Source organism: Ranitomeya imitator, chromosome 4 (assembly GCF_032444005.1).
Source record: "Ranitomeya imitator isolate aRanImi1 chromosome 4, aRanImi1.pri, whole genome shotgun sequence".
Classification (NCBI taxonomy): domain Eukaryota; kingdom Metazoa; phylum Chordata; class Amphibia; order Anura; family Dendrobatidae; genus Ranitomeya; species Ranitomeya imitator.
Genome location: NC_091285.1, coordinates 583028153 through 583053057, shown reverse-complemented (window position 1 = coordinate 583053057; position 24905 = coordinate 583028153). Strand labels below are relative to the sequence as shown.

The 24905-nt window shown below is 44.0% G+C and overlaps 1 protein-coding gene across 2 annotated transcripts in view; it reads right to left on the bottom strand.

Annotated features, from left to right (window-relative positions):
* Positions 1 to 24905, bottom strand: part of SPG11 (SPG11 vesicle trafficking associated, spatacsin) — a 116715-nt gene that overhangs the window by 13717 nt on the left and 78093 nt on the right. For both annotated transcript variants that reach the window (XM_069766455.1, XM_069766456.1), the window contains exons 33-39: positions 20104 to 20302; positions 19886 to 20023; positions 19649 to 19782; positions 19461 to 19568; positions 18899 to 19067; positions 9282 to 9370; positions 8239 to 8394 (exon numbers count right to left, since the gene is read on the bottom strand). In XM_069766455.1, the coding sequence (XP_069622556.1) occupies positions 8239 to 8394; positions 9282 to 9370; positions 18899 to 19067; positions 19461 to 19568; positions 19649 to 19782; positions 19886 to 20023; positions 20104 to 20302 (993 nt within the window). The remainder of the gene's footprint in view (positions 1 to 8238; positions 8395 to 9281; positions 9371 to 18898; positions 19068 to 19460; positions 19569 to 19648; positions 19783 to 19885; positions 20024 to 20103; positions 20303 to 24905) is intronic.

Genomic DNA, 24905 nt, shown 5'->3' with positions numbered 1-24905 from the left:
TCTCCTGAGTACGGTGATACCCCATATGTGGGGGTAAACCACTGTTTGGGCACATGCCGGGGCTTGGAATTGAAGTAGTGACGTTTTGAAATGCAGACTTTGATGGAATGGTCTGCGGGTGTCACGTTGCGTTTGCAGAGCCCCTGGTGTGCCTAAACAGTAGAGACCCCCCACAAGTGACCCCATTTTAGAAACTAGACCCCCCAAGGAACTTATCTAGATATGTGGTGAGCACTTTGAACCCCCAAGTGCTTCACAGACGTTTACAACGCAGAGCCGTGAAAATAAAAAATCATTTTTCTTTCCTCAAAAATTATGTTTTAGCAAGCATTTTTTTAGATTCACAAGGGTAACAGGAGAAATTGGACCCCAGTAATTGTTGCGCAGTTTGTCCTGAGTATGCTGGTACCCCATATGTGGGGGTAAACCACTGTTTGGGCACACGTCAGGGCTCGGAAGTGAGGGAGCACCATTTGACTTTTTGAATACGAGATTGGCTGGAATCAATGGTGGCGCCATGTTGCGTTTGGAGACCCCTGATGTGCCTAAACAGTGGTAACCCCTCAATTCTACCTCCAACACTAACCCCAACACACCCCTAACCCTAATCCCAACTGTAGCCATAACCCTAATCACAACTCTAACCACAACCCTAATTCCAACCCTAACCCTAAGGCTGTGTGCCCACGTTGCGGATTCGTGTGAGATATTTCCGCACCATTTTTGAAAAATCCGCGGGTAAAAGGCACTGCGTTTTACCTGCGGATTTTCCGCGGATTTCCAGTGCGGATTTCACCTGCGGATTCCTATTGAGGAACAGGTGTAAAACGCTGCGGAATCCGCACAAAGAACTGACATGCTGCGGAAAATACAACGCAGCGTTTCCGCGCGGTATTTTCCGCACCATGGGCACAGCGGATTTGGTTTTTCATATGTTTACATGGTACTGTAAACCTGATGGAACACTGCTGCGAATCCGCAGCCAAATCCGCACAGTGTGCACATAGCCTAATTCTAAAGGTATGTGCACACGCTGCGGAAAACGCTGCGGATCCGCAGCAGTTTCCCATGAGTTTACAGTTCAATGTAAACCTACGGGAAACAAAAATCGCTGTACACATGCTGCGGAAAAACTGCACGGAAACGCAGCGGTTTACATTCCGCAGCATGTCACTTCTTTGTGCGGATTCCGCAGCGGTTTTACAACTGCTCCAATAGAAAATCGCAGTTGTAAAACCGCAGTGAAATGCGCAGAAAAAAACGCGGTAAATCCGCCATAAATCCGCAGCGGTTTAGCACTGCGGATTTATCAAATCCGCAGCGGAAAAATCCGCAGAGGACCAGAATACGTGTGCACATACCGAAACCCTAACCCTAGCCCTACCCCTACCCCTAGCCCTACCCCTAACCCTATTCTAACATTAGTGGAAAAAAAAAATTTCTTTATTTTTTTATTGTCCCTACCTATGGGGGTGACAAAGGGGGGGGGTCATTTATTATTTTTTTTATTTTGATCACTGAGATATAATCTATCTCAGTGATCAAAATGCACTTTGGAACGAATCTGCCGGCCGGCAGATTCGGCGGGCGCACTGCGCACGCGCCCGCCATTTTGGAAGATGGCGGCGCCCAGGGAGAAGACGGACGGGACCCCGGCTGGATCGGTAAGTATGATGGGGTGGGGGGGGACCACGGGGGGGGGGGGGGGTTGATCGGAGCATGGGGGGGGGGGAATCGGAGCGCGGGAGGGGTGGAACGGAGCACGGGGGGCGTGGAACGGAGCACGGGGGGGCTGGAATGGAGCACGGGGGGGGGGGTGGAACAGAGCACCGGGGGGGGGTGGATCGGAGTGCAGGGGGGGTGATTGGAGCACGGGGGGGTGATTGGAGCACGGGGGGAGCGGACAAGAGCACGGGGGGGAGCGGAGCACTGGACGGAGGGGAGCCGGAGCAGTGTACCGCACAGATCGGAGGGCTGGGGGGGCGATCGGAAGGGTGGGGTGGGGGCACATTAGTATTTCCAGCCATGGCCGATGATATTTCAGCATCGGCCATGGCTGGATTGTAATATTTCACCCGTTATAATAGGTGAAATATTACAAATCGCTCTGATTGGCAGTTTCACTTTCAACAGCCAATCAGAGCGATCGTAGCCACGAGGGGGTGAAGCCACCCCCCCTGGGCTAAACTACCACTCCCCCTGTCCCTGCAGATCGGGTGAAATGGGAGTTAACCCTTTCACCCGATCTGCAGGGACGCGATCTTTCCATGACGCCACATAGGCGTCATGGGTCGGATTGGCACCAACTTTCATGACGCCTACGTGGCGTCAAAGGTCGGGAAGGGGTTAAGGTTGAAGGAAGACTTTAAGTCCATTTAGTTCAACCCATAGCCTAACCTAACATGCCCTAACATGTTGATCCAGAGGAAGGCAAAAAAAACCCATGTGGCAAAGAGTAAGCTCCACACTGGGGAAAAAAATTCCTTCCCGACTCCACATACGGCAATCAGACTAGTTCCCTGGATCAACGCCCCATCGAGGAATCTAGTGTATATACCCTGTAACATTATACTTTTCCAGAAATGTATCCAGTCCCCTCTTAAATTTAAGTAATGAATCACTCATTACAACATCATACGGCAGAGAGTTCCATAGTCTCACTGCTCTTACAGTAAAGAATCCGCGTCTGTTATGCTTAAACCTTTTTTCCTCCAAACGTAGAGGATGCCCCCTTGTCCCTGTTTCAGGTCTATGATTAAAAAGATCATCAGAAAGGTCTTTGTACTGTCCCCTCATATATTTATACATTAACATAAGATCACCCCTTAGCCTTCGCTTTTCCAAACTAAATAGCCTTAAGTGTAATAACCTATCTTGGTATTGCAGACCCCCCAGTCCTCTAATAACCTTGGTCGCTCTTCTCTGCACCCGCTCCAGTTCAGCTATGTCTTTCTTATACACCGGAGACCAGAACTGTGCACAGTATTCTAAGAGTGGTCGAACAAGTGACTTGTATAGAGGTAAAATTATGTTCTCCTCATGAGCATCTATGCCTCTTTTAATGCATCCCATTATTTTATTTGCCTTTGTAGCAGCTGCCTGACACTGGCCACTAAATATGAGTTTGTCATCCACCCAAACACCCAGGTCTTTTTCATTGACGGTTTTGCCCAGAGTTTTAGAATTAAGCACATAATTATACATCTTATTACTTCTACCCAAGTGCATGACCTTACATTTATCCCCATTAAAGCTCATTTGCCATTTATCAGCCCAAGCTTCTAGTTTACATAAATCATCCTGTAATATAAAATTGTCCTCCTCTGTACTTGATTACCCTGCAGAGTTTAGTGTCATCTGCAAATATTGAAATTCTGCTCTGAATGCCCCCTACAAGGTCATTAATAAATATGTTAAAAAGAAGAGGGCCCAATACTGACCCCTGTGGTACCCCACTGCTAACCGCTACCCAGTCCGAGTGTGCTCCATTAATAACCACCCTTTGTTTCCTATCCCTGAGCCAGCTCTCAACCCACACACATATTTTCCCCTATCTCCATTATTCTCATTTTATGCATCAACCTTTTGTGTGACACCATATCAAAAGCTTTTGAAAAGTCCATATACACTACATCTACTGGGTTCCTTTGGTCCAGTCCGGAACTTACCTCTTCATAGAAACTGATCAAATTAGTCTGACATGAATGGTCCCTAGTAAACCCGTGCTGATCCTGGGTCATGAGGTTATTCCTCTTCAGATACTCCAGTATATCATCCCTTAGAATGTGTCTGTAACAGTACAGACACAGAGGCTATTAAATACAAAAAGCTTATGAGAAACATGATGCGAGGAACCTGATTATGGTTTACATTTTTTGAATGGGCCACACAGGGATAGTTAGGTTAATGTGTTGAGGCGGTAGACCAGTCTAAATAAATGCATTTTTTGGGCACGCTTAAAATTGTGGGGATTGGGGATTAATCGTATTAACCTGGGTAGTGCATTCCAAAGAATTGGGGCAGCACGTGAAAAGTCTTGGAGATGGGAGCGGGAGGTTCTAATAATTGAGGGTGTTAACCTCAGGTCATTAGCAGAACGGAGAGCATGGTTAGGGTGGTAGGTTGAGACCAGGGAGGGGAAGTAGGGTGGAGCTGAGCCATGGAGTGCTTTGTGGGTGAGAGTAATAATTTTGTACTGGATTCTGGAGTGGATGGGTAACCAGTGTAATGACTGGCACAGGGTAGAGGCATCGGTGTAACGGTTAGTGAGGAATATGATCCTGGCAGCAGCATTCAGGACAGATTGGAGCGGGTAGAGTTTGGTAAGAGGGAGGCAGATTAGTAGAGAGTTGCAATAGTCCAGACGAGAATGAATAAGAGAAACAGTAAAAGTTTTTGCAGAGTCGAAAGTAAGAAAAGGTCGAATTCTAGAAATGTTTTTGAGGTGCAGATAACAAGAGCGAGCCAGTGATCGGATGTGGGTGGTGAATGAAAGCTCGGAATCAAGTATGACCCCAAGGCTGCGGGAATGTTGCTTGGGAGTAATGGTAGAACCGCACACGGAGATGGCAATGTCAGGGAACGATAGGTTAATATAGGGAGAAAACACGAGGAGTTCAGTTTTTGACAGGTTCAGTTTCAGATAGAGGGAGGACATGATGTTAGAGACAGCGGTAAGACAATCACTGGTGTTTTCTAAAAAGGCAGGCGTGATGTCAGGAGCAGAAGTGTATAATTGGGTGTCATCAGCATAGAGCTGGTATTGGAAACCAAATCTACTGATTGTTTGACTAAGGCTACTTTCACACATCAGGCTTTTTGTTTCAGGCACAATCCGTCAATATTTTGGAAAAAATTGATGTTTTTTTTACGCCGGATCAGTTTTTTCCCCATAGAGTTGTATTAGTGCCGGATTGTGCCTGATGGCCAGATGTTTCATCGTTTTTTTTCCGGATCCGTCCAAATAGTCGTTTCCGGCGGACGGATGGAGAAAACGTCCACTGCAACTTTTTTTGTCCGGTGAAAAAAACGCACAGTGACAGATCCGGCCAAAAACACATGAAACATAGGTAACATAGTAACATAGTTAGTAAGGCCGAAAAAAGACATTTGTCCATCCAGTTCAGCCTATATTCCATCATAATAAATCCCCAGATCTACGTCCTTCTACAGAACCTAATAATTGTATGATACAATTTTGTTCTGCTCCAGGAAGACATCCAGGCCTCTCTTGAACCCCTCGACTGAGTTCGCCATCACCACCTCCTCAGGCAAGCAATTCCAGATTCTCACTGCCCTAACAGTAAAGAATCCTGGCGTGAAACAATGAATCCGGCGGCCGGATTCGGTTTTCAAAGCACTTTCCATAAAAATCATGCAGATTTTCCGTTCTGGTCTCTCTCTTTCTCTCACTCTCTCTCTCTCATCAGTTTTTCACAATTTGCACCAGATCCGTTATTTTACAAATTTGCCGGATTTATCCTGAAAACAAAAAACAGATGTGTGAAACTAGCCTAATAGGGGCGGTATACAACGAGAAGAGGAGGGGGCCTAGGACTGATCCTTGAGGAACCCCAACAGTAAGGGGAAAGTGACTTATATCACACCTCTATGTTGTTTTATACCTGACAGGTTAATCGGAAGACTTCTGATAATGCGCAGTGCGCCTCTGTGAAGCCAGTACGCGTACACCGGGCATCAGAGGAAGTCTTGGAGACAGATGTGCGAGGTTCGGATTACGGGGGATGTTAGTCTTAGGTCATTTGTAGAATGGAGGGCACGTGTAGGGCGATAGACGGAGATGAGAGAGGAGATATAAGGCGGTGCAGAACTGTGGAGAGCTTTGTGGGTGAGAGAGATGAGTTTATACTGCACCCTGTAGCATGGGTTTGCAGCAGAGCTGTGTATCTCTACATGGGCATGCACCAGAGCTGTGTATGTCAGTTTGTGCATGTAGTGGGCATGCAGCAGGGATGTGTATGTCTACATGGGCATGCAGCGGGACTGGGTATGTCTACATGGGCATGCAGCGGGACTGTGTATGTCTACATGGGCATGCAGCGGGACTGGGTATGTCTACATGGGCATGCAGCGGGACTGTGTATGTCTACATGGGCATGCAGCGGGGCTGCGTATGTCTACATGGGCATACAGCGGAGCTGCATAGGTCTATATGGGCATGCAGCGGAGCTGTGCATGTCTATGTGCATGTAGTATGCATGCAGCAGAGCATGTCTTCATGGGCATGCAGAAGAAAAGTGTAGGTTTATATGGACATGCATCAGAGCAGTGTATGTCTACACGTGCATGTAGCAGCATTGTGTTGTATGTATAACACTGCAGCGGGACACTAACAATAGATTTTTTACCTCCCTATTGTACCTTAGTACATTAAAATTAATGAAAATGATCACTCCACTTTACACTACCAGGCAACTTTTAATTAATAGGAAACAATGTTTTTCCTGTTTTCAGCTGTCTAAATCTTGGATGCATCTTATAGTCCAAAAAAATACGTCCGGTTTGTGGGAAAGTATTCTGTATAAGGGAGAACTCAGTAGAGTATTAAGGCTGTGTGCACACAATGCAGATTTGGTGCAGAAAAATCTGCTGCAGTTCTGCACTAAATCTGCATCTCCTGGCAGAATCTGCAGGTGCGTTTTTTATGCGTTTTTGATGCGTTTTTATGCGTTTTTGATGCGTTTTTTGAGCACAAATCTGCACAAAAAACGCATCAAAAACGCATAAAAACGCATTAAAAACGCACCAAAAACGCACCTGCAGATTTCTATTATGGAGGGGTGCAGAAACGCTGCAGAACTGCACAAAAGAAGTGACAGGCACTTCTTTGAAATCTGCAGCGTTTCTGCGCAGATTTTTCTGCACCATGTGTACAGCTTTTTTTTTTCACATTGATTTACATTGTACTGTGATCACAGTGCAGTTCTGCAGCGTTTCTGCTGCAGAAAAATCTGCTGCAGTTCTGCACTAAATCTGCATTGTGTGCACATACCCTAAAAGTCTGTGTGTGATCCTTATGCAAAAAGAGTAAATACAAATAATACACTGACTAGTGAAAGTCAGTGTGGTGGCTCACATGAAAGTTTGATTTTCTGTATGTTTAAAAAAACAAACAAAAAAAACAACAAACAGCAACATGCTCTACTTTAATCCGCATTCCAGATCAGACTCACTCATTAGAAGTCAATGGTGTGCTAAAACCAAATCACATACAGGTTACCATCTGTGTGTCAGGCACTCTTCACAGGTCCATTATAATTATTAAAATAGGAAACTGTACTGGATCTTTATTTATTCAAAGGTTTACGTAAAATGGATGAAACACGGATGTGCAAAAAGACGAAAAAAAAACTGTCTGGACCTGACGTTGTATTTTATTACTTGAAATCCCTGGTGTTTGTATGCATATGAGTGCAGTGGGTGGTCTTCCTGAGTGATTGACAGTTATCTCTGCATGCACAAACTTCTCCCCCCAAAATGTATAATCAATCTGACCAGCTCCTCCTGTTCCAACACCCTGCCTGCATATCAGATACTATTTTCATCAGGAGCGGTTGCCTTTAAATGCCACTGTAAAGGATTAAAAGCAGCATTGAAGGATTTACCCCCAGCAATCAGAGCTAACTCCGGTTGTTGCTGTTAGAGGCAGATGCCAGCTGTTTCATACAGTTGGCATCCTTGGTGTGTGAAGTCTGTTCCTGAGCCCACTCCATACACCCGCACCTAGCATGTGCCCGTGCTGGGACACGGTGGCTCAGTGGATAGCACTGCAGCCTTGAAGTGCTCGGGTCCTGGGTTCAAATCCCACCAAGGACATCTGCAAGGAGTTTGTATATTCTCCCCATGTTCCTCCGGGTTCTCCGGTTTCCTCCCACATTCCAAACACATACTAATAGGGAATGTAGATTGTGAGCCCCAATGGGGACAGGGATGAAGATAAAGTGCTGTGGAATTAATGGCGCTACATAAAATGAGTAAAATAAATACATTAAACAAGCGAAACAATCTGTTTAATTCTTCTGTAACAAGAATTCTTGGTTACTGCTGTGGATTTTTTGATTTAGTCTCTGCCCATCTCGCCAAATTGTCACACGTACTGGTAAGGGAGGCGACAGTCCCAAATAATTTGATACACACACATAAGAATAAGATTGTGGGAAGAAGAGGGAACTGACAATTAAGTATGAAAAGTGAAACATTTAGGAATTGTGCACGCACCTGATAAAATCTCGGCAGAGCCAATATGGGCTCAACCAAGTTCACTCGCTCCAAGTTAATAAGCTTTGTTTCATGGCCATTGTTCAAGAGATGAAGTTGTAGGGTGAGAAGCCGGGTGAGACGGGCACAGCGTAGTGACTGGCGCACACAAGAGTCCTGTATCGACACAAGGAAAATCAGAGGAGGACAGTATTATCCAGCTTCCGTCAGTACGAGGACTGTTCTGTTACAAGAAAGTAATTCTGCACCAGAGAAAGAAAGGATGATCCTCACTTCTCACATTATTATTTACAAGGGGTACACATGGCTGGCCGAAATATACTCTGCTCTTCTTTACAGTAGCCTCCTCTCTGTAACTTCACAGCGTCCAGCAACTTTCTTGCATTTGATCACCTTCTAGGTTCACTCAGTTATTGACATTTTGCCATAAAGTAAAATGCTGACGTGCGTCACCTAAAGGGGTTGCCTGGCATAATGATAAAGATATGCTACAAATTTATACTAGGTGACCCCCCTCTAGGACCCACATTTATTGCATCTCCAAAACGGGTTCCAACTAATGCCCCAGACATTGGCTGTTCGTTACAGCCAAGTATTGCTTTCCTCCGAGCCCGAAAATAGACTTAGGGCTCGTGCAGAAAATTATTGGTCTAAGTGCGATCCGGCAAAACATCGAATCGCTCTCAGACCAATGTTATGCTATGAGACCGCGCACATGTCCGATTTTTTTCGTCACTGCAAGCCAGAGTTTGATCCAATACTCAGATCACATTTGACTATGCAGGCCAATGAATCTATGGAAACTATCAGACTGATTTCCACAGACTGACACAATTGAAAAGATGGAGACATTTTTTTTCTGCCTGTTCTCCTAATCAGAGAGAATCAAATCACACTATGATCACACTCTGGTCAAACTCTGATCAGAGTGTTATTAGCATAATTAACCTGATTAAATAAGCTGGTGTGGCACGCTACCTAAAAAAATACAAAAACAACTTTGGAAGAAAGATCCCAGTCACATCAGGAAAAAGTCTGCTTACCTTGGAATAACTCTCAGCAGCATCAATCAGCAGAGTGAGGGCCTTCATAATAGAAGATCGCAGCTCTCCCAGGTCAGACATCCAATATTCTGCAGGACATGGCACAAAAAAATATTTTGCAATGTGATAGAACTATGCATGCATCTCAGAAGAAACCGCTATTACTGAATATTAACAACTTTGATGAGTTATTACCCAGTAATAATTTTCTACATAGGAGAGAATCATTTTAAATAAAGCTAGTACAATATTGTGCAAAAGTATTAGGCAGATGTGGAAAAATGCTTTAAAAAAATAGAAGTGTTAAAAGTAAACTATTATCAATTAACAAAATGCAAACTGTGTTCCTCTTTACTCTGAAGAGTTCTTAATGCCATTGGATGTATGTTTGGGGTCATTGTCCTGCTGTAGAATAAATCTGGAGCCAATCAGACGCCTTCCTGATGCTATTACATGATGGATAAGTATCTGCTTGCATTTCTCAGCACTAAGGACATCAAGAAATGGGCAATGTTGAGGATTGTAGACACAGTAGTCGGACAAGGAAACTTAGTGCAGCAGATGAAAGATACATCATGCTTACTTCTGGAAGATGTCCAGCAGTGCCATCAGCCCAGAACACGTAAGTGAAAACACCGTGTGCACAGCTACAATGTGGTGCCTAGACTAGGTTCTCAAACCATCAATCCAGATACAAAGAAGTCTAGCACTCAACTTAAGCAGTAATAGGTTTGATTTATTTGTAGTACTTGAAACGTTTAAGTCCATAAGGACTTTCATCAGTCACGTGCCAATCTTAGCCAGTAAGGCTGAGTTCATATGGAACAAGGATACACTGAATGTACAATAGCGCCGCCACAACATGGGGCATAGACAGTAGAGGTAACTAAAGCTTAGTTAGAGTGCTGATATGGTGGGGCGATGACCACACTTCAGGATAGAGCACCCACAGGCTGATAGCGCCGGTGTTCAGAGTGAAGGGCACAAACTAGCGGTGGATACCGTGTCTGGAGGCTGTGCCCTTCACCCCGAACACCGGCGCTATCAGCCTGTGGGTGCTCTATCCTGAAGTATCGCCCCACCATATCAGCACTCTAACTAAGCTTTAGTTACCTTTACAGTCATGGCCAAAAGTTTTGAGAATGACACCAAAATTATATTTTCACATGATCTGCTGCCCTCTGGTTTTTATTAGTGTTTGTCTGATGTTTATATCACATACAGAAATATAATTGCAATCATATTATGAGTACCAATAGGTTATATTGACAGTCAGAATGAGTTAATGCAGCAAGTCAATATTTGCAGTGTTGACCCTTCTTCTTCAAGACCTCTGCAGTTCTCCCTGGCATACTCTCAATCAACTTCTGGACCAAATCCTGACTGATAGCAGTCCATTCTTGCATAATCAATGCTTGCATTTTGCTAGAATTTGTTGGTTTTTGTTTGTCCACCCGTCTCTTGATGATTGACTACAAGTTCTCAATGGGATTAAGATCTTGGGAGTTTCCAGGCCATGGACCCAAAATCTCTATGTTTTGTTCCATGAGCCATTTAGTTATCACCTTTGCTTTATGGCAAGGTGCTCCATCATGCTGGAAAAGGCATTGTTGGGCGCCAAACTGCTCTTGGACAGTTGGGAGAAGTTGCTTTTGGAGGACATTCTGATACCATTCTTTATTCATGGCTGTTTTTAGGCAAGACTGTGAGTGAGCCGATTCCCTTGGCTGAGAAGCAACCTCACACATGAATGGTTTCAGGATGCTTTACAGTTGGCATGAGACGAGACTGGTGGTAGCGCTCACCTCTTCTTCTCCGAATAAGCTGTTTTCCAGATGTCCCAAACAATCGAAAAGGGGATTCATCAGAGAAAATGACTTTGCCCCAGTCCTCAGCAGTCCACTCCCTGTACCTTTTGCAGAATATCAGGCGGTCCCTGATGTTTTTTCTGGAGAGAAGTGGCTTCTTTGCTGCCCTCCTTGAAACCAGGCCGTGTTCAAAGAGTCTCCGCCTCACAGTGCGTGCAGAAGCGCTCCCACCAGCCTGCTGCCATTCCTGAGCAAGCTCGGCACTGCTGGTAGTCCGATCCCGCAGCTGAAACAGTTTAAAGATACAATCCTGGCGCTTGCTGGTCTTTTTTGGGCGCCCTGGAGCCTTTTTGACAACATTGGAAGCTCTCTCCTTGAAGTTCTTGATGATGCGATAGATTGTTGACTGAGGTGCAATCTTTGTAGCTGCGATACTCTTCCCTGTTAGGCCATTTTTGTGCAGTGCAATGATGGCTGCACGTGTTTCTTTAGAGATAACCATGGTTAACTGAAGAGAAACAATGATACCAAGCACCAGCCTCCTTTTAAAATGTCCAGTGATGTCATTCTTACTTTATCATGACTGATTGATCGCCAGCCCTGTCCTCATCAACACCCACACCTGTGTTAATGGATCAATCACTAAAACGATGTTAGCTGCTCCTTTTAAGGCAGGACTGCAATGATGTTGAAATGTGTTTTGGGGGTTAAAGTTCATTTTCTGGGCAAATATTCACTTTGCAAGTACAGTAATTGCTGTTAAGCTGATCACTCTGACATTCAGGAGTATATGCAAATTGCCATTAGAAAAAATGAATCAGTAGACTTTGGAAAAATTAATATTTGTCTCATTCTCAAAATTTTTGGCCATGACTGTACTGTCTATGCCCCATGTTGTGGCGGCGCTATTGCACATTCAGTGTATCCTTGTTCCATATGAACTCAGCCTTACTGGCTAAGATTGGCACGTGACTGATGAAAGTCCTTATGGACTGAAACGTTTCAAGTACTACAAATAAATCAAACCTATCGCTGCTTAAGTTGAGTGCTAGACTTCTTTGTATCAGCTCAGAACAGACAGCAACCAGTGGGAACCAGCTACTGTTTAAAGAAGTCTGTCCCGAAGTAGTGTCCATGGAAGAATTATGGCTAAAAAGCCATACCTTTAACATGGGAAAAAAGGCCAAGTAACTCAACTATGCACCAAATCATACAAACTGGTGTGGAGGAAAAAAAATGGCAGCAGGTGCTTTAAACGGATGAGTTAAATAGTGAAATATTTGGCTATAACAGAAGGCGATTTGTTTACCAAATGGCTGGGGAAAGGTACAATAATGAGTGTCTGCAGGCAACAGTGAAGCATGGTGGAGGTTCCATTGAAGTTTGGAGCTGAATTTCAGCAAATGGCGTTGGGGATGTAGTCACGATTAATGATGTCCTCAATGCTGAAAAATACAGGCAGATACTTATCCATCATGCTGCACCATCATAGAAATTGGCTCCAAATGTATTCTGCAGCAAGGCAATAACCCCAAACACACAGCCAATGTCATTAAGAAATATCTTCAATGTTACATTATAAAAAAAAAAGTCCTGAAAGTGATGACATGGCCTCCACAAAGCTCTGATCACATCATCGACTCTATCTGTAATTACATTAAGAAACCAAATGATTTACACAAGCCTACATCCACAGAAGATCGGTGGTTAGTTCCTCAAGATGTTTGGAACAGCCTCCCTGACAAGTTCCTTCAAAACAGTGTACGAGTATGTGCACACGCTGCGGATTTTGCTGCGGATCCGCAGTGGACTGGCCGCTGCGGATTTGCAGCAGTTTTCCATGAATTTACAGTACCATGTAAACCTATGGAAAACAAAATCCGCAGTGCACATGCTGTGGAAAAAAATGCACGGAAACATAGCGTTGTTTATTCTGCAGCATGTCAATTCTTTGTGCAGATTCTGCAGCGGTTTACACCTGCTCCATAATAAGAATCCGCAGGTGTAAAGCCGCAGGTGGAATCCGCACAAAAACCACGGAAAAACAGCGGTGAATCCACAGTACGGATTTCCTGCGGATTTACCAAAATCAGTGTAGAAAAATCCGCACACCTTTCCACAAAGTGTGCACATAGCCTACAAGTGTATCCAGAAGGGTTGATGCTGTTTGAAGGAAGAAGAATTTTTGGAAGGGCACGGAGAAGGAATAATAGACAGAAATGGGAAAGACAGGAGCGCAGGGGCTATATGATGACAAGAAACAGCTACAGAAGGCAGTCCCCAGAGACGTTTCCCTCAGGACCCTCTTCATCATCCTCCTCTTTATCTTTTTTAGAGAAAAGGGCAGCGGGTACAGACCCCCCAAAAGAGAAAGTGGTCATCAAAACCAAGAAGTGATTGAGGACAACAGAATCATTAATCTCTCCTCTTATACATTAACAACAATGGAGAGATCGGTTTTGTCTAGAGGTCTCTCATTTGTCCCGACAAATCGGTTTGATGAATTTGGCTGGGTAAAGGACATCAACCTTTTTGTTAGGAAAATGAGGAGGAAAAAGTTTTTCAGGAGTCATGACAGGGCGGATTGTGAATCCCTAGGAGTTACTGAAGAGGATCTGCCGAGTGTCAGGATTCTTACTGATCTTTTAAGGGACAGTGAAAGACAAATTGATTTGGGCCCTTTCACAGATTTAAAGCCAAAGAGTAGGAGAATGCCCCCTCTGGAAGGTCATGATAGTATCAAGATATTTCTACGTTTGGTGGTGGAAGAACTGGAGAAGATAGGCACTATGGGAGGTAGATATTATTCAAACTTAACAAGAGGTGAAAGGGAAGCACTTGATGGACTGGCTGTTAAAAAGGACTGTATATTCAAACCCTCCGATAAAGGGGGGAACCTGGTGGTGTTAGACAGGAGTCAATATCAATCTATGTGTGAGGGTATCCTTAACGATGTAATGACGTACAAACTTTTGAAAGGGGACCCTACAGAAGAATTTTTGAATATCCTTAAATTGCTGCTAACTGAGGCTAACACTATTGGTCTAATATCAAAGAGCGAACTTGACTTTATGTATCCTAGGTTTCCAGTTCTAGCAGTATTTTATTCATTGCCTAAGGTGCATAAGGGCCTCAATCCCTTGAAAGGTCGCCCAATAGTGGCAGGGATTGACTCCATCACTCAGAATTCAAGTGTGCATATTGATAGGGTGTTGCGACCCTTTGTAACCTCACTACCTTCGTACATTAGAGATTCCTCGGACCTCCTCCTCAAGCTGGAAGGTATCACCCTTAGTGATGATGTACATTTGGCCTCCATTGACCTGGAATCATTGTACAGTAACATACCTCATGAGAAAGGATTACAGGCTATAAGATTTTTCCTTAGGTCAAGGGGTACACATTTGTCCCGCCACAATCAATTTGTTGTTGAGCTACTTGAATTCGTTCTCAAACACAACTTCTTTACTTTTTGTGGCAGGTTCTTCCACCAGCTCAGGGGTACAGCGATGGGGAGCCCTTGTGCCCCCACGTATGCAAATCTTTTCCTGGGCTGGTGGGGAGGACCAGTCAGTGTTTGGAGAGGAGGAGACTTTTTGGTGGAAACCCCATATTTTATTTTGGGGTAGATACATCGACGATGTACTGATTTTTTGGTCCGGTGATGTAGTCTCCTTTTCTAGGCTTGTGGATGAGCTCAATAATAATAAGATAGGCCTAAGGTTAACGTATGAATTCCAATGGGAGTTTATTAATTTTTTTGATCTTAAGATCTCTAGAAATGGGAGTGGCCAGGTTGTTACTGAGACTTTCTATAAACTTACTGCTACAAACAATTTATTGCGTTGGGAGAGTCATCATCCATACAGCTTGAGGAGGGGGATACCGAGGGATCAATACCTACGGGTGAGGAGAAACTGTTCAACAGACTCCGGTTTCTACCGCCAGGCCAGGGATCTCAGGGACAAGTTTAGGGACAGAGGATACCCGGCTGGGGTTCTCAATGAGGCCTTTAAATCCTCTAAGGAGAAAGAAAGAAACTCATTATTAGTAAACAAAAGGAAAGAGGATGATGGAAATGATCTAAGGATCATAGGTACTTTTGACGATAAATCTAGTGAAGTAAGAAAGGCTATTTTGAAGCATTGGGGAATCCTTAAAATGGACCCTGACATATGCGAGATTATCCCGGATACCCCGTTGATCACATACAGGAGGGGGAGGTCGATTCGTGACCAACTAGTCCATAGTGCCTTTCCTCCTCTAAAGAAAACCCCTACTTGGTTAGAAATTAGACAAACTGGTACTTTCAAATGTGGAAAGTGTAAGTTTTGTAAGTATGTCTCCAGAACCAACTCTTTTGCTAGCTCCCATACCAGAATAAGGCATGACATGAGGCATTTTGCCAATTGTAAGACCGAGGGGGTTGTTTACCTTTTTCAATGCAACTGCCCCAAAGATTATGTGGGTAAAACAAAGAGGGAGCTACGCAGAAGAGTGGGAGAACATGTGGGGGACATACTAAATAAGCGTGATACTCCTATTTCTAACCATGTGAGGGAAGTGCATGGAGGTGATCTCAACTGTTTCTGTTTTTCCGTGATAGAAGTGGTTAAACCGTCAGAGCGAGGGGGGGACTGGGATCGTCTAATCCTCCAAAAGGAGGCTAAATGGATTTTTCGCATGAAGAGTATTAAACCACTAGGATTGAATGATCAACTGCAATTTGGATGTTTTGTATAGAAGGTGTCGGGACTCTGGTCCCTACTAAATCCCAGATAGATATAATTCCCATGATCCATTTATGCAGTATTAGCCCTCTGTGTCTGTACTGCTACATACTTAGGCAGGTAACTGGTTCATGCAGCTTTACATGAACGCCCGAGCCTTACACTATGGCCGGTCCGAATAACTAAAGCAATTGTTACCATCCACCTCTCGTGTCTCCCCTTTTCCCCATAGTTTGTAAGCTTGCGAGCAGGGCCCTCACTCCTCCTGGTATCTGTTTTGAACTGTATTTCTGTTATGCTGTAATGTTTATTGTCTGTACAAGTCCCCTCTATAATTTGTAAAGCGCTGCGGAATATGTTGGCGCTATATAAATAAAATTATTATTATTATTATTATTATTATCCATTGCCCCGAATGGGGTTTGATCGCTATCTCTATAAGGTGTATATCGCATCCGTATATTTTTTCTGTGATATGACCTTGGCCGTAAAGTCAGGAGGTTTTTACCTTTTTGTTTTTTGATTTATTCATTTATTGTTTTAGGTTCAGTAAATCCCTTATGTACATAAAAAAAGAGGGTTTCAGCACGCCTTCTGTTTATAATCTCAGTGGGTGAGCTTGCGCACTGATGAGTGCTCTATACACTGTGCGATTTCACACTTAAAGCGCAACAGTGAACCGCATATTTGTTTGCCGAGTTCATAACCCCGGAAGCACTACTATTGGCGAAATCTGTGCTCTCTCAGAACAACGCAGATTAAATGGAGTATTGTCGCACTAACAGCGCATTAGCGCTTGGCTTGTCTGGTAGCACACTTTCTTTCCTTTTTTGGTAACAGTGGGAACGTTTGTGCACTGATGTGCGCTCCATACCGTGTGCGATTGCGCACTGTGAAGCGCAACGGTGAATCGCATACTGGGCTGCAGAGTTCATAACCCCAGAAGTACTAGTATCGGCGAGATCTGTGCTCCCTCAGGATGACTCATATTAAATGGAGCGTGGTCACACTGATAGCGCATTAGCGCCTGGCAGAACAATATTGTATCATACAATTATTAGGTTCTGTAGAAGGACGTAGATCTGGGGATTTATTATGATGAAATATAGGCTGAACTGGATGGACAAATGTCTTTTTTCGGCCTTACTAACTATGTTACTATGTCTGAGAAGCTGAAGCGCCGGGATATTATTAGGCGCATGAGTGTTTGATGTACCAGAGCTGTGGGTCACATGATATGTGAAGCTGCTGAACCATGACCCCGGAAGTGTTAGTATCGCTGATGCCGGAATGAGCGGGGAAATCAGAATAAACAAGAAGGTATTCTTTCTATATAAGCCGGTCACAATGTCGGCAACATAGGGCTGATTGAGACCTGTGGTACCGGATGGACATTGTTCCCCACCGCACATTAATGGCTTAGAGTGTGATCTCTATCCTCCTGAATCGTCACTCACATAAGTTCTCTGAATGGTTATAAGTATGTCTCCTGATGAACTGATTTCAGGGAAACGCGTTGAGAATTTCATACTTGAGAGAGAATTTCATATTTGAGAATTTTTAAAAATTGTATATTGAGAATTTTTTCAATTTATTGATACTGTTTGGTATGTTGTGTTTAGCCCTTTGACACATTTGTTTTGGGGCCTGCCGTGTATTATCTCTATCTCTGGTTGAGAGTTATTTTGTCCCTATTTATATTTTTTGAGAGTTATTTTTTCCCTATTTATATATTTTTTATCCCCTTGCAAGTAGCTTAGGGTGTTACCAGGGATAGACTACGTGGAGTGGGGGCGCCATCTGCGCAGGATTCTAGGGTGCCAACCCCCACAGGCAGGTAGGGCCACCTAGGGATTTTGTATAGGTTCCCCTAGTCTGTTGCTTATCATTCTAAATCACAAGGATATCGGAAGGAGATATAAAAAGGGAGACAAGGGGCGTAGAGTCTAAGTGTAGATGTATATTCACAGCAAGAAATATATATTGTTGCACTCACCCTTTGGATGTCTTGTATGTACATTCAATTGATCCGTATGATAGATCCACGTCTTATAATATTCCGGTATGCAGCACTATTGCAGGAACTATGCCAGCCTTGATCCAAGGATTGCATGTGAATACAATGGTTAGAGAAAAAAAAAAAAAAAATCCTTTCTAGGCGCTTCCGGAAGACAAGGATAATTTGAAGGTTGAGATAATTTGCTCAGTACCAAATTTATTAGGACACTTTAATAAGAACAAAACAACGCGTTTCAGCCCACAACGGCCTTCATCAGGTATTATATGTGCACATATAATACCTGATGAAGGCCGTTGTGGGCTGAATCGCGTAGTTTTGTTCTTATTAAAGTGTCCTAATAAATTTGGTACTGAGCAAATTATCTCAACCTTCAAATTATCCTTGTCTTCCGGAAGCGCCTAGAAAGGAAATTTTTTTTTTTTTTTTCTCTAACCATTATCATTCTAAATGCAACATCAATAGAATGCCTAACGTATTTTATGATACGTACTAATATATCTGGGCATGTGCAATAAGTTGTCTATTACCAGTTATCATTGTGATAATTTGTTGGTGAGTGAATGCTCTGTTGTTTGACTTTTTTTCTATTTCTTGCATGTAAGGGCCCATCAGGGTGATTTAGGGATAGCCTACGTTGAGTGGGGGCGCCATTGCGCAGGATATATAGGGTGCCAACCTCCGCGGCAAGGTAGGGGACAGATAGTCGGGAACCTAGGGATCGAGAGCACCCTGTATCTTTGTCTTATATATTTTGTGTCAAACAACTGGTACCGGTCTTAGGTTGTATGTGGTGTGTGTTTTTATTATAGAAAGTATTATTAAATGTTAAGTTTTATTGGGTATATTATTCTATTCATATATGGTGTTCCTTTGCTGTGAATTTTTGAAGGCAAGGCAAAGAGTGGTGACAATAAATATTGATGTGATTTAGATTTCTATTTTGCTCATTCACGTTGCATTCTGTTAATTGATAAACATTGGTAAATCATTCCTTGCAGCATTTGTTTCCACAGTTTTGCACAGTACTGTATATGGTATATCTAATCTTGGACCACTTACCCCAGGGCCTGGACTGGATTAATCGGAGCTGGATTTTTGCTGCATGCTCATGGTTGTGGCCAATGTCCCGATGCAGACTGAAACAGAGTGCGGTCATGTTGTGCTTCTCACTATCACCTGGATGACAGCGCTTAATGTATTCCAAGAGTGCAGTCTGCAATCCGCCTTTCTAAATGCAAGTCATAGGTAGAGGGAATATACAATTATATAGCAATGTCTTACTGAAATATGCTTATTACTGTAAGCAGAGATTTACTTTTTTCCCAACCAACTGGGCATTTGAAGATCACCAGATTAGTCAGATGCCACGTTTATATGGCGTGTGTGTACCCAATTGGCGATCATTTAATGGTTTGTTTAGGCAGGGCAACCATAATTCATGTTATTGGCAGCACATCACCCTTTTACCCAGGATGATTGGCTGCTGAGCACGATGATTTTTAAAGCAGCTTGAAAAATCATTGCAACCAAACATGTCGAGAAGGAACATTTCTAGGAAGGCGCATTCCCTAATTATTAGCATACCTACATAGGCTTTCACATTGCCCAATATCATACTCACTGTATCAAGCTGTTTCCTCAGCAGAACCTCAAAGTGCTGATTTTTGTGTAAGATATCAAAGACATAAACCATGTCATTATATCGCCCAATCCCTGACAGAAGTCGAACCTAAAAGGACAATAGGATAAGAGACATTCACAAAGTTACACAAACAATGGGAGCAGGAGAACAGAAGGAAGCGGACATACCATGAGGCTATATTCCTGATTGGGAGCCAAATGCATCTCCGTCAGGTGGTGACATGCTTGCAGGACGCGTCGGATCCCTTCCAGGTGGCACGTAAGACTGAAGCAATCATGAGCCGAGATGAGGATTTCAATTACTAAAGTGAACACAATTTTACAGGAATTATGGAGTCTCAGGATGAGGAAATATGAGAAAGGCACAAATAAAGAGTATCGAAAAATAACATTCCAAGTACTGACTGCAATGAAGCTCGGTAAGTGGAACAGTCTCCAGGTGATCCAGCAAGTATAACCCCAACAGAGTTGGATCCGGACATAGTTTTGCGATCTGAAGAAAGTTGGACCGTTTCTCAGAGACGTTATACACCTCAGACTGGCCTGAAATACAAATAGGGGTCATAATGATGACCAAGAGCCTGGTAAGACCACCCCAATATTCTCAAAAGGCCAGCACCAACCTCCTTCCTTGTTCAGTGTCCTCCACATCTTCAGGCTCTCTTCAGCCACAATCTGGGCTACAGACTCGGGGGAAAGCCCATGTAATGTGATAACTGCCTGGGCTCGGCCACAAAGCTCAGGGCGATAACTGGACAACAAGGTACGCAGAACTTCACTGGGATCCCGGGATGATACGTCCGAGAACGAACAGCCAAGATCCTAAAATATTGGTAAAACAGAAAAAAGTGATCATTGGTAGCAAACTGCACACATATAATACCCCTCGTACAAGAGGATATAACCAGTGCAACAGCTAACGCTGGAGTGGTGTCACTAACGTAAATTCCCTGCCCCTAGTGTTATAATTACCAGCCGCCATCATCTTCTGTTAGCAGCATTGCTCCGGTCGGCCTTCTGCAGGTTATGACTACACAGGTGGCCCATGTGTTTTTGGTTTTATAATTGTTCTCTTGTTTCTACAAGACTGGGGAGTTCACCACTCCTCTGTGGTTTGCATTGTAGCTGTTCCATCTCGCATGTTCAACGTGGATATTTTCTCTCTGAGCCCTGCTCATACAGGTACTATACAGATGATCAGGTTTTTAAATACATCAGATAGGGATTATATACATTAGACAGGACTGCTCTATTATGGGTATACCTTGGCGATTGGTGGAGCAGCTTAACATACTTTTTTTGCAAAAAAACGTATTAACCAAATACCCTGTAATTTTTCATTTTTTGACTAGCACTTGCTTATTTACTGTGACTTTTTTACAACAGAGTATTTTTTGACCTCTCTGTGCGCTTTTGTGTTTTCAGGTTATGACTACTGTATCGCTTCAGTGCTTGCTGGGAGGATCGGAGGTCACTTCCCAATATAAGTGAGAAAGAACTACGCTCATAGACTTACACTGAGAGCTTGTGACCGTTACCTCCGACTTCTGGAGCGGTGCCGGGAACATCTGAAATCTGCAGCTGGTAAGTAGAGCACTAGGGGCAGGGAACTTGCATTAATAGAACCACTCCAGCTCTGAAATAAAAACCGCTGGAGTGGTGCTTTAAACTGCATGAAATCTTGGCAGAGATTCCTTTTTGGAACAGCCCCATCTCCCACATTTGAGTTTTCCACCAGATACAGATTTCTGTATTAAGGTTGAGGTTCACATTCTTCATGATCTATACATACATTCAACTTTGCCATCTTTTCAACAACTTATTTCTAAATTCAACGTACCCCAGACAGTTTTTTACCGATACATAAAATTGTGCCATGGACTTTCCACCACCTATCCAGGCCCCCCGCACCTATATCTATCTCTACGTATCCCTTATGGAGTGTTGCGGTTGAAGGCCCCAGACTTGTTTCTACTCTGATTACTTTTTCAGATACAAAACTATTAAATATTCAATTCTCCCAGTCAAAGACAAACGGGGGGGCCACAACTCCTTCCTTGTCTGAGGAGGAATGGCAGGAGGATAAAGAATACCACCTGTATGTATCCGCTGCAGCTGATAATTAGCTCAGTCAATCCTTCTATACTATTTCAAAACACTCTTTTTCGGTGATTACTTTGTATCTCCGTTCATACTGCACCCCCACACACAAATAATACACCATTTGAAAGGTAAACTTGCCCCCTACAGCAAGCAAATAGCCAAACAAACCACACATCCACGATGTGATCACGAAAACAGGATTTTTGGTTGCTTACCGTAAAATCTGTTTCTCGGAGCCTTCATTGGGGGACACCGGAAACCATGGGTGTATGCTGCTGCCACTAGGAGGCTGACACTATGCAAATAAAAAAAGTTAGCTCCTCCACCGACTGGAAGTAGGATATTCAGTTAGTGAGAAAGCAGTAGGAGAAGCAACGTGTAAAAGAGAAAGAATAATATAATAATAAACTTTATCTATATAGCGCCAACAAATTCCGCAGCGCTCCACAGATTAACAGTTTCAAACGCTCAAAGAGTGTTCAAAGAACTCAAACGTAAACAGTATAACACAATAAACAGAGCTCTTCAACTCGGGAGGGTGCTGTGTCCCCCAATGAAGGCTCAGAGAAACAGATTTTACGGTAAGCAATCAAAAATCCTGTTTTCTCAATCGCCTCATTGGGGGACACCGGAAACCATGGGACGTCCCAAAGCAGTCCCTGGGGTGGGAACAGCAGTCAACTCCAATCTAGGTCAGAGGAGCTCACCACCGTCGCCTGCAAGGTCTTCCTACCTAGGCCGGCATACGCTTAAGCTAGGCATGGAAGTTTCGCGAACATGCAAAGGACCGAACATCGGTCTGTAGAGGTGCAAGGCAGAGGCCCTATATGTGCACCGCCGGGAGGCACCCACTGCCCGGGCAGAGTGCGCCGTAAACCTGGAAGAAGGAGCACTGCTCTGACCTGGTAAATCTAAACATTGCTGACCGGATTTCGCAGGCATACGTTGATTTGGAGGCCGGAGGGCCTCTCTATGCCGAGCCCTTATACTGAAGAGGGGACCTTAGTTGGATAAATGCACCTCGCCCTGACCCGGTAGCATGATGAGAGAACGCTACAAAGGATGAGTCCGAGCAGGACGAAGGGAAGGGAATCAAGAATGATGAACAGAACCATGGAGAACCTCGGCAAGGTAAGGGCAGAGCACTGAACCGGTGATCCACAGAATGTACAAAACTGCTGCCACAGACTCTGAAAGTGGTTGAGAGCCTGAAAGGAAGGTATACAATGAAAATGGTCCCGCCCCCTGGCAAAAATGCGGGAGTGTTCGATGTCTTGAAGAAAAAGAGGACCTGGATAAAGGCCTTCATAAAATAAAGGAAAGCACACTTGGTCCCAGGAGAACAACGAGGTTTAGTCTGAGGAAGAAGAGAACTCATCCCTCCGATGACCTCCTTAATAATTGGTTAACGTTGGAGACAAACTGACGGAAAACCCTCGGGAGGCAAGCTGTGAGGGACTTCCTAGAGGATAAGTCCTGTCACGATATTAAGCAAATGGTCCTTCGGAAGAGCATCAAATTGCTGGATGTCCCAGCAGCACCTGCAGCGGCATCCGCAGGGACGGATACCAAGTACTTCCTGCAGGAGTAAATTAGTCCGCAAGGACAGCGATTTCCTCCGATCGGACTCAAAGAAGGGTGCCCTGATGGAGCAGCTTAGCCCATGCGTCTATAAGCCTTGCTGTCTAGGTGGAGACAAAGGCAGGGCACAATGTAGCGGCGGACACTTCAATGGTCGACTTTGCCATGGACTATTAGTACGTCGTTGGTATCCTTGAGGGGTGCTCTCTGTGGGAGAGGAGGACTGTATCGGTGGAAAAACTGGAAACCGGAGGGTCCAGAAACAGAGAAGAGGTCCAGCTCGCAGTAAGTTCAGGAGAGAGGGAATATAGGAAAAACGAGACGTTTCCCTCTTTGGAACGGCTGGACTAAGGATTCCAAGAGAAAACCCAGAAAAGACCATTAAACTGAAATGACAAGAAAGACTTGAGAGTAGGGTACTGGGAACCTGCTAGAAAGCATGACAAGATGGGCATTGATAGGCACAATCGGACATGAGCAGTCAAGGGAGGAGAGTCCATGGAAACCTGGAGTACATCAATTCCATGGGAAGTTGGCCCTAAGAAGGAGTACATAGGCCCCAGAAAAAACTTGACTGCCAAAAGGAAGATCCTTACCTATGACGACATGAGTGACCCTGTCCATCCCGGACCGTCTGGAATGGGGAGAGGATTGTAGTGTGTGGATCAACTTACCTAAGTATAAGACTCCACACAAACGAGGATAACAGTGAAAGGGATACGAATCCTGCTGAAGGAAGGAACGTATTATCATAAAAACCTATCATTGGATCCAGGCGTGGAGCAGCCTTCTACACTGGATGATGCTTTCACAGAGTAAGATCCAATTCCTATCCGAGGTGGTAGAACCTGTTCCTGCCATAGTTGGAAATAAATTTCAAAAACCTGACTGGCACATCCAAACATAGACTAAGTGTGAACAGGTGCTGAACCTAGAGTCGCCAACTCGTATATAGTTAAGTAAATAAGGCAGCACACTGCAGCGCTAAAACATGTAAACTTGAAAACACGAAATTTGAACTGCACATAAAATTGGCCATTTTTATGCGCTAAAAGCTCTCATTTTTCATATTTCTAGTGCAGTAATGCAGTTCAAATTTCGTGTTTTCAAGTTTACATGTTTTAGCGCTGCAGTGTGCTGCCTTATTTACTTAACTATATACGAGTTGGCGACTCTAGGTTCAGCACCTGTTCACACTTAGTCTATGTTTGGATGTGCCGGTCAGGTTTTTGAAATGTATTCTTTAGCCTTCTGATCGTGCACTCCGCCTCCTAGCTTCAGGTGTTTTAATTACAGCAGGTCCAATACCCCTCCACAGAGAGAGAGAATTTTTGTCTAGGAAGAGGTTTCACATGTACCCATTCAGATGGAGACGTTTATTCTCAGCGAGGTAAGGCAAGTTTAGGACCTGGTATAAGAGAGATGCCGTAAAGGGGCTACCAGGTACACATAAAATTGGCCATTTTTATGCGCTAAAAGCTCTCATTTTTCATATTTCTAGTGCAGTAATGCAGTTCAAATTTCGGGTTTTCAAGTTTACATGTTTTAGCGCTGCAGTGTGCTGCCTTATTTACTTAACTATAGTTGGAAATAAAGTCCCGGAGCTGCTCGAGGTTGAATCCATTGTCTGTAAGAAAGAAGAGGTAAGTAAATAGGAAGCTCTGTATTGAGGTAATTCCAAGGCCCCTACAATAGTGCCGTGAACAATCATGAGTCAAGGTATTATATGGGCTCTGACTCC